Source organism: Gymnoscopelus braueri (genome assembly GCF_963280865.1).
Source record: "Gymnoscopelus braueri genome assembly, chromosome: 6".
NCBI lineage: Eukaryota > Metazoa > Chordata > Actinopteri > Myctophiformes > Myctophidae > Gymnoscopelus > Gymnoscopelus braueri.
The window spans coordinates 34,870,826-34,881,010 of NC_137607.1; the positions used below are offsets into that span (position 1 = coordinate 34,870,826).

Consider the following 10,185-nt stretch of genomic DNA (forward strand, 5'->3'; position numbering starts at 1 on the left):
TATGACAAATAGCCCATCTAGTAATCTAGTAGATACTTGCTGGTAACAAGGGCTTCTTGACAAACTCGTATTGTATATGTTATGCATGCTACAGTGATGAAAACTTGAACTTGCCATGGTATTTTAGTTTGTGTTAATAGCTTGCTGATGCACTTCACACATCACCATGGTACCCATAATCATAATATAGAGGAAGCTCAAATAATGTGCCATGAAGCTGACTTGCATTTGAAAACCCCTCTCGCTCATGTTAATTATTAATTACTGGGATTGGTAAACATACAGAAGCTTGGAGAATACACATGGGCAATAAATGGAGTGTTTGAAGAATAAGAACAGAAAGAATGAAGTCACATGGACACTTTTACTACAAATTATTTTTAGAACACATGTGATTGTTTCCTATACAAAACCAGTTCAGTTGAGTATAAAACAAAGCATATTACAAAATAAAACTCTGATTACATTAATTACCCTACATTATAATCCCAGCCATATTCATATTTAATAAGTACAATACTAGGTAAACGTGAACAAACAAAGGTACCGTGGAACATATCAACTTTTTACAATCAAATGTTTGTCCAATTGTTCAAACAGCTACTGAATTAACAAATATGTAATGATCAACTGCAGAATAATTGAAAACGACATAAATTCACAGAATTACAATTATCTAAACCAGACATCCAATAAATCCTGGGAGGAAGAAATAAAGATGTGTAATTAAATATTCTTGTGCTCGGAAGTTTTCAATACAGGACATTTTTTCAAATAGCAAAGAAAGAAAACAAAGCTTTTGAGTTAACAATAACTACATTTACAGCAAATGTCTACATTCATATGATAAAAGCAATAGAATTATCAAATCCATTCATAGCAAATATAAATATTCACACTTCACAGCACTGATCATAACTACCATGTGTACAGTGGTTTACAGCAAAATAGTATTCTTTGTGTCAAAGGTCTATACTTGTCACTATGTGTCATTATCTATTCTACAGTATATACAATTCCGGCCCCATATTTCACATAAATCTATACTTTTCCCTAAAATTTTTTTTTTACATCTCTTGCATGTTTAAGCTTGCTCAAAATTCATTGAGTGGATGTTGGCTGAAATTCACGCTTTCACGCAAGATAAATGTTTTGTTAGAAATGCAGCACTTAAAAGAACACATTTTTCCAACATTTTCAACATGAATGGCAGTGAATGGCATTTCGTGAGGAGCAAATGTAAAACATAACGAGATAATTAAAAAAATGACAGCAATTGAGTGTAATATCATGTAAATGGACAATGACACATAATGACACCACTATGGCCCTTTAAGAGGAAAGAGGAACTTATTTTTACACTAATCTTTGTAAACGGACAGCTAACCTCAGCATTTCAATTGTTATCAAAACCCTTTTAAAAAGGCATTGTTTAAGAAGGTCATTATTTATTTCCTTCCAACAGATTTCAAGAAGGGGGAGAAAGGAGGGAAGTAATCAAACACAGCTGATATTCAATCCAAACTGAGTGGCTGGATTTTCCAAAATCTGATCTACAATCTGATGTGCAATTTAATTTTGATGCGCTTGGCTCATGGGCTTGTGAATTACAAGCCCATCTGCATGTCAGCAAAGTTGAAGAAGTTGTCCACATCTCGAGAGGATGTATTTTTGTTCAAGGAAACAAAAACCTGCCAAGAAATACAGAACATTTGCTCAGTCCAACAGAGCAACTATCAAGAGCAAAGTTATCCAAGAGATATCAAAACTACTACAGTATAGTGTATTACCTTGGTTCCACTGAACACTTCATTGGCAATGTTCTTACAGGCATCTACAACTCCATCTCCACTCAACTCTAGGGCAATGACTGGGCCTTTGACAATGAGACATTTATTTAATAATCAAAAAGGTTACACATACACATTATCCTGCATTCACACTCACATGGAGAAGGAAAGAAGAACAAAACGGACAATCAATAAATACCTTTAGAGGCCCATTCCACAAGATCTTCTGCGGTGCCCTGGAACACTCTCTTCACATCTTCGGGTCGCATGGAGACCTCCTTTGTCTGGATCAACACCAAACCCTTTGGAACTACCTGTGTAAAATAAACCAGAAATCAATGCAAATCTTCAACACACATACATACGCACATGTGTCTCACACAGACACACACACACACACAGCATTTTGTGAGCAAGAACTTGTGTATCGGCCCAATACAGTAGCAACAAGAGTAAGACTTGCAACAGGACTCCAACAGTACTTCTTCTAATGCGAGTAATAATGCACATCTTGTCAACTGAAACATAACTGGAATGTTTTCATGACAGCACAGCCAAGTAGTGGTATGTTTAATAACACTAAAACCAGCTTACTTGGCATTGATGCAGCATCCTTCCACTTTTCAGGGTGAGCCAAAGAAAATGAAACTAGGAATTCCTGGCTGACTCACATTTGGCTATTTGAAAGCACATGATCAGCAGAAACTAAGAGCAACCAAATACCAGTTAACTACCAAAGTATTTCCCTATTCACTGGTATGTTTAGGTAGACAGGATTTGTGATTGCATGTGATGAAGTTAAATTGGACTAGACTACTGACAGAATATTGTGACTACATTATGTACTGTAGCTAATTCCATCAGCCATACATGTGAACAGAGCTTTTTCTAGAGCTTGTTAATCCTCATTGAACAAAACGGAAGTTATATGCAATCTCTTACGGTGAATTTCATATCAAGGAAGTAAATCATAGGCTACTGTTTGACATTTCACTTTAGAGCCAAACGTGCCAGTTTTCAAAGCACTAATATTGCATGGGTTTTAAACACTGGTTCTTGAAATATTTCAGTAATTCTAACTAACTAGATTATGTGATTAATCACAGTTCATCAAATACAATTTTAGCCCTGCTATCAAAAGTGCGGGCTGTAAAGCTTAAAATACAAAAAAATCAATGGTTGGCTGAAAACAGCGAGGGTATCGGAGGTAGTCCTCTTGGTGTGTGTGTGTATTTTCAGCTGTAGTTGGACCTCCCAGAAGAAGCCAGGAGCCCAATTCAAAAATGTATTGGTGCTTGGACATTGCCTGTAATCTGTCAGGTATGAGCCAATCTGTGTACAGTTGAGTAGGAGAAGGGGCAGGGAGCAGCAGCATTTTCCTCACAGAAAACGTACTGTTCATCTGGTTGATGTTGTGCAAATGAGGAGATGACCATCGCACAGTGACGGCACTTCATTTGTCTATTTTGGTTGGCAATGTCAGTCAGGCATCAGGGGTTCAGACTACTTTGATCTGGTTGGGTGTACGGAGCAGCCGTGCTTCTCTGTACACCCTACCAACTTGTTTGTTCTACAAGCTCACATAGCTGAGCTGTAGATCAGTTATTTCCGCTGTCTGTGTATGATGAAATATATAGGGCTTAATTGGCCAGTGGGGCTTTTAAATTCTTAAGTTTGAGGGTTGTAAACGTCAATGTATTCAGCAAAGTAATTGATGGACCCTAAAAAGATGGGTCCACAAGAACACTGTTTTTTATTGTAATTTATTTCACCAGCTCAGCTTGAGTGCCCTGTGGCACAAATAACGGGAAGAGGGACATAATATTTGTTTGCTGAATGGCTGCCATGAGTGCATTAATCAAACTTGCACATAGTCAGAGGAATACTGCTGACACCCACACCAGGAACATCACACCCATGGCTGCGGTGTTCCTGCTGATGGGATATTTTGTTAGCTCTTGTGTGGAATTCGGAGAAAACACTGCACTGGGTAGTTATTGGCCAAGTGCACCAGTTTATCGCCTCAAACTTAAAGGCCTCATTCCTGATTTACACTTGTTTGCACAGTGTTGCGCACCGAAAATATCCAATCTACAAGCTCATAAGATAAGGCGTTACACTGCGACACATTATGAGCTATAAATACTCTTTTTGGTGTGCGACATCCACAAGCAGCCGAGTACAAATCAAGCCTTATAGTCTTCTTAGATTAATCATGAAAAAATATAGCATCTTTCGCCGCAGGCTGAAAACCCACCTCTTCAGGAAACACTACCCATCCTCTCTGCCTGGCCTACTTGTTGTTAACTAGTTGTACGAACGCTTGTTTTATTGTTGTACTGTTTTATTGGATCTTGTTTAGTCGATACACTTATTTGTTTTAGCTCCTGCTCATTTGATTTTGCTATTTTTGTCTCATCTGTTTAAGGAAATAGGTAGCTGATATAATGCACTTTTACCTTAGCGCTAGGTATACTCTTGGTTGCTTGCTTTTGCAGAAAATGCACTTAAAGGTATCATGACATTCATTTTCACTTTTTTTATTTTCAATGTTTTATTTGGGGTTTTATGACCTCAATTACACCCAAAAAACCTGAACTTAAAACATTCAGTGGATTTTCTGTGGTCTGGGGTTTTCTGAATAATTAGGCTGAAAAGTAATCTGAGCTTGGCCCTTCGACAGTGAGGTCACTGTCAAATAATCCCGCCCACTCTCCTCCTCGCCCCTCCCCTCCCCTATCCTTTCCTTTGGGGGGGGCGGAGCAGAGGCGATGATTGACAGGCAAAATCCCTCACCAGCGACACCCGCAGGCAAAGATTTCTTTTTTCATTGCAGTTGAAAAGGCTTTAGAAATGTGAGAGAAAAACACCTGCCATTGATCACTGGAATGGAATTTTCACTTAAAACTTTTTGTACACTTTTGAAGGACCAGGACAAAGACTTTGAATGTGGTGTAAAAGTGAATGTCATTAAACCTTTAAGACTTCTGGTGATTTAGTAGTTTTCGTTCCCTACCTATGTTGAATGCACTTATTGTAAGTCGCTTTGGATGAAAGCGTCTGTTAAATGACTGTAATGTAATGTAATGTAATAGCATTCAACTTCCACAACAGTTTTGGAAAGGCAGAAGGAGGAGGGTGGCCTAGCGTTACCCAATTATTTGTATTACTATTGGGCAGCTAATATCCATATGCTGATGTTTTGGGTCTTTGATATGCCTGAGGATGAATCCCCAGCCTGGTTGGCAATGAAGCAACATGCGAGTAGCCCAGTATCACTTGGATCTTTGATTTGTGCCCCACTACCGTTAAGCAAACGTCATAGGACAAATAGCCCAGTTATTCAGGGTTCCTTGAGGATATGGTCACAGTTCAGAATTCACTTTAAACTTAAAAAGGCCCTTCTCTCACAGATCCATCCTATCAGCTTTGGTATGGGAGGGGAATTACGTGTGTGAAGGACCTCTTTAAAGAGGGACACTTCATTTCTTTTGAGCAGTTGAAGAAGGATTTTGATATTCCACAATCAAGCTTCTTTAAATATCTACAAGTACGTAGTTTTATCATAAGACACTTTTCCCTGGCAACTCCACAGGGTACCTGGGTGGACGAGTGCTTGAGCTGGGACCCGGGAGGCAGGGGCATAGTTTCTAGGGTATATGACAGCATCCAGAGGGTAGCTTCCCCGTCACTTAATCATGTAGCAAGGGCTTGGGAGGAAGAGCTAGGGATTGATCTGCCCGTCTCAATTTGGCAGCCGGCAGTTTCACTGGTACATTCATCTTCAATTTGCATAAGGCATGGGTTGATACAATTCAAGGTTTTACACAGGTTGCATCTATCTCCAAGTAGACTAGCTCCTTTCTATCCCAATTTAGATCCAGCTTGTGTTAGGTGTAATCAGGGCCCAGCTACCCTTAGCCACATGTTTTGGTCGTGCCCTAGACTGACTACATTCTGGACGGAGGTATTTAATACCTTTTCATATATGTGTAAATCAACTATAGACCCCAATCCAGTGACTGCATTGTTTGGTGTTCTCCCACAGGGAACACTTATATTAAAGTGTAAGTCATTATAAATAAGTTATGACACCTCCGTTTTCATCTATGACCAACAACTTCTACATTTCTATTATGCTTGATTCTCTGATGTTTTCTTGTTTGATTTAAATTTGACAGACACCTGGACAGGAGAAACCCCACAGTGAAAAGCATACAGTATTATGCTGACCACAAAGGAAAGAAGTCACAGAGCACACAGGAAGGTGACTCACCCACTCAGGCCCAAAGGAGGTACGTGTAGGCAGTGTTTACTCATACAAACACACTGAGCGTGTTGCTCATGTTGATCTGATGATTGTGTGTCACCTAGTTCAGTGACTCTCAAACATTTTCATGTCAAGGACATGCAAATTCATTATGTATTTGTACACAAACCCCCATCTTCAAAGATTTTGTGCCAAGGACCTACATTTGTTCACGATTTTTCAATAAACATTCTGAGATAGCAGATCTACATCCTGACAACGTGTGTGGTTGTCAGCTTGTAGATCGGCTATTTTTGAATAGCCAAAGTATAAAATAGGGTTAAAGTGGTTAAAATTATTTTGATGCTCAATTTGCTGAGAACCCCCTGGAACCCCTTCAAGGACCCCTGGGGGTCCCCGGACCTCACTTTGAGAACCACAGACCTAGTTAAATGAAGATAAACTTGCTCTGTTTTTACACTCAAAAAAGGTAGATATCATAGGCCATAGTCTAATGAATAAAATAATAAATCCCTGTCTGCTATTCTTCCATAATTCAACCAAAGGTCAAAAGCAGCAACCCTGCATCGATTAAGGTCTCAGCGTCTCACTGCTAGTCTCCCCTCCTCCTCCTCCTCCTCCTCCTCCTCACCTCATCAATCAGTTTGCGAGCGTTTGCAGTCGTGTAGTCCCCAGAAAAGAATACGAACAAACAGGACTCTTCACTGTCTTTGCGCCTCCCTCCCTTCGTCAAAGGCACGATGCTGCGTGCAGCATCAGCTGCGATTCGCACAGACTTGAATTCCGACTCTGGGTCTGGGGCCGGCACATGTTCCAGAACCACGGCCGACTCTGGCAGCAGACTCCAGTTAGTCTCCCCAGAGACGGGGGTGAAGTCGTGAATGTTGCTCCAGTTATTGTTGAATATGCTGAGCCCGGCGTCCTTGAAGTGGAACGCCAGCTCAGGGTAGTAGTACTGAAAGCAGCCAAACTTCATGCCAGTAGACGACTCAATGATCGGCTGAGTGGCACAGCACAGGAACACCTCCATCTTCTTACAGTCCCGCGTGCGAAACTGCTGACAGGCCACCACGCACTTGATGTCCTTGCAGTCCCTGAAAAACACGCTGCCCTTCGCGGGTCCCAAAACGATGCGGCAGTTGACACAGTCGTCGATCGTAATCGTGGCGGAGTGGTCGAGCACGAAGATGTTACAATTCTCACAGTCTTGGATGACAAACTGTTGCCCGTTGAGTTTGCCAGGCAAGCGACCCACAGTAGCATCTTTGAGACCTGTCAGCATGTAGTCCTTCGGATCCACCTGAACAGAGACAGAAAATGTATTTATTTATTATTATTTATTTGGGTTTTATTTATTGCATGTATACATTATGGCCTATGAATAGGAAACAGAACATTTGAAATCACTACCGTTACTCTGAACAATCAGCAGCAGAAGCCTTGTGATTTGAGGTTGTCAGGAGAACTGAGGTCCTATTTCAGACGTTCACTTGTCCCTATCTGTTCCGTGAACCGTAACATTCACTCGACTGATTATTAAGACCACTTGAACGCCCGATATTCTGGGAGGAACATTCGCCAAACATAGCCGATCTACAAGCTCACAAGCTTGTCACATTGTGAGCTTGTAGATCTGCTATTTCTGGTTTGGTATTAGAAGGAAACAATAGCAGACCAAGTACAGTTGTTGCAACTTAGGTCTGTTTGACTAAATATAGAGCGTTTAAGTGAGCTTGGATTCAGGTCTGTCTGCCTTTCTGGTTTCAACTTTGCAATGACGAATTAGGAATTCATAGAATGCGTTGAGCACTCGAACAAGCCCAGAAGAGCATGCGGGGTTGTCGTGTAGGGGCGTTAATCCTATAATGAGCTCTATCCATGGACAGAGCAAAGGGGGCAACGCTGTCCACTGTGACAAAGGGGGGAAGTGAACCTTTAAGTGTACATGCATGGGTGGTCCTTCCAATCGATCGAACAACACGTCTGATGTCTGAAACATGTTTGCTCACATTATTCTTGCACCTTAAATCTCTGGTTTGTGAACCACCTCCTGAACAGAGCACCACAAAGAGTTACTCTGCTACACATTTGCTGGCCTTTTTCCAGTCAATATTCATGTAACGCTGATGTTAATATAGCCACATGTCTGGTTAGATCAGTGGTTCTCCATGTGGGGTTCGGGGACCCCCAGGGGTCCTTGGGTAGGTTTGAGGGGGCCCCCAGCTAAATTATTGATAGTTCCGAACTAAAGGGAACCTACAGATCTGTAACTCTTGAAAGTATTCAAATGGAACCAAAATTTGGTGTACACATTTAATATGTACACTACACTACACTCTCGGAATGAAATTTACTAGATTGGGGTCCCAGAAATATCAAATGGGGGTCCATGGTCTAATGCATATCAAACTGAGGAGTGCTTGAAAATAAAAAGGTGGAGAATCACTGGGTTAGATGCTATTACTGTCCACACCTACAGTATAGATGAACCAGATCACACAGTAAAACTTCAAAAGCGGAAGCACTGGATGTCATAAGAATGATGTAATGTTAAACCCTCTAGACTTAGTGAAACTGACCTGAGTTAACACCAAGTCACACTATACTTGGTCTGTTTTCCGTCTACACTACACCATCTCTCTTCACCACAAATATAGCAGATGTACAAGGCGAGCTCACAGTAGTAGATCTGCTATTTCTGGGGAATGCTCCCCTCAGAACATGGATGCTGGGGTTCAAGTGGTTAATAATGGCAGATCCCTTTCAAGTCGATGTTTGATCACCTTTAGCTTAAATACCTACCCCTCCATCCATCGCCTCAAGCGCCACCGTTCGTACTACATTAGGCGTGTATTTACCTTCTCTCGCTTATCCCAGCTGTACTGTTTGGGTGGCTCCTCGGTGGTGTTATTGCCCAGGGGAACAGTGTTTGGAGTATCACCAGCAACAGTCGTTGTTGTGGGAGTAGTGATGGGATCCTCCTTTTCGTCCAATTTCCTCCTGGATTTCTTTGAGAAGAAGCAGCCCATTGTCACCTCTTATTTGTCTCAGATGTGGCGAAAAAAAACGACTATGTCAGATTTAAATGTGGAGATCAATCGAGAGACAGTTTCAGTGTTTGCTCTTTTAATTTACAAGGCTTCTTGGTTCCTCTCTCGGCTCTCTGCCCTGCCCCTCAAGCTGTCGTAGATACGCGCACGCACAGCACGCACGCAGCAGAGCCGTGCACGCGGAGCTTCCCGTTTCCTGGCCAATCGATACCTCGTAGCTCTGTGCGATTGGCCAATCAGAGCAGCGCGACGCTGATCAAGAGGCGTGGACCTGTGGTGCGTTCAGGGTGACGCTCGGATATTTGTACGACCCGTCTAATTAAGCTTTTATTACACTCGATGGTGTGCGTTATCGTGGTTATTGGCAGTTTGGCACGCCAGTGATGCGGTCAGGAACAAGGCAGCCGAGTTCCGAAAGCATCACTGTTAATGCCAAATAATCACGATAACGCACACCCTCAAATGTAATATTGCGATTATACAACGGTTACCTACCATCAAAATAAAACATGTATTCATATTGCGGGACATTTCCCTCTCAAAATAACCTTTCTGCGAGTGTGTTATCTCTGTTATCCTAGAAATACATGGGGTCTGTTTGACAGAGACAGACAGAGTCCTTGTTTACTCAGCCACGCTAGACAACTCAGCTGATTTTTATATTTTGATTAGGAGTGCTGTGACTGCTGTCATGCTCGTTTGAAGCGCGGGTAGATACAGTAGCTATTTCAACCAATCAGATTGCTTTGTCGGAACTACCTGTTGTATAATTGAGTTTTACGTTAGGATGCTCAGTGTAACTGAATACAATTGCAAATTTACCAGTTTACTAAAACGGATTCAACCTTTCACTTGCATTCTCTGTGGGTGTTGTCCTGTCAAAACTGTGGTTACTTGCAGTTGCAGAAGTAGACACAAATAGAATAGCTTATTTTTTACTGCATGTTTTGATTGTGCATGTCAGCACTTAATGATGACATGTTTTACAATATTATTGCCTATGCTTCCAACTCTACTTATAAAGGCACATCACATCCCTGTCTAGATACAGTTGGAATTATTTTAAACTTATGCA

The 10,185-nt window shown here is 41.4% G+C and overlaps 1 protein-coding gene across 1 annotated transcript; it reads right to left on the reverse strand.

The window, feature by feature from the left end:
• Positions 1 to 356: 356 nt before the first annotated feature.
• On the reverse strand, positions 357 to 9,227 carry rp2 (RP2 activator of ARL3 GTPase). Its single transcript, XM_080429741.1, has 5 exons — positions 8,919 to 9,227; positions 6,692 to 7,360; positions 1,990 to 2,104; positions 1,791 to 1,876; positions 357 to 1,691 (listed from the first exon to the last, which is right to left on the reverse strand). Exons 1-5 carry the CDS (start codon positions 9,087 to 9,089, stop codon positions 1,608 to 1,610), a joined length of 1,125 nt encoding a protein of 374 aa, XP_080285867.1. The 5' UTR covers positions 9,090 to 9,227; the 3' UTR covers positions 357 to 1,607.
• Between the last annotated feature and the right edge of the window lie 958 nt (positions 9,228 to 10,185).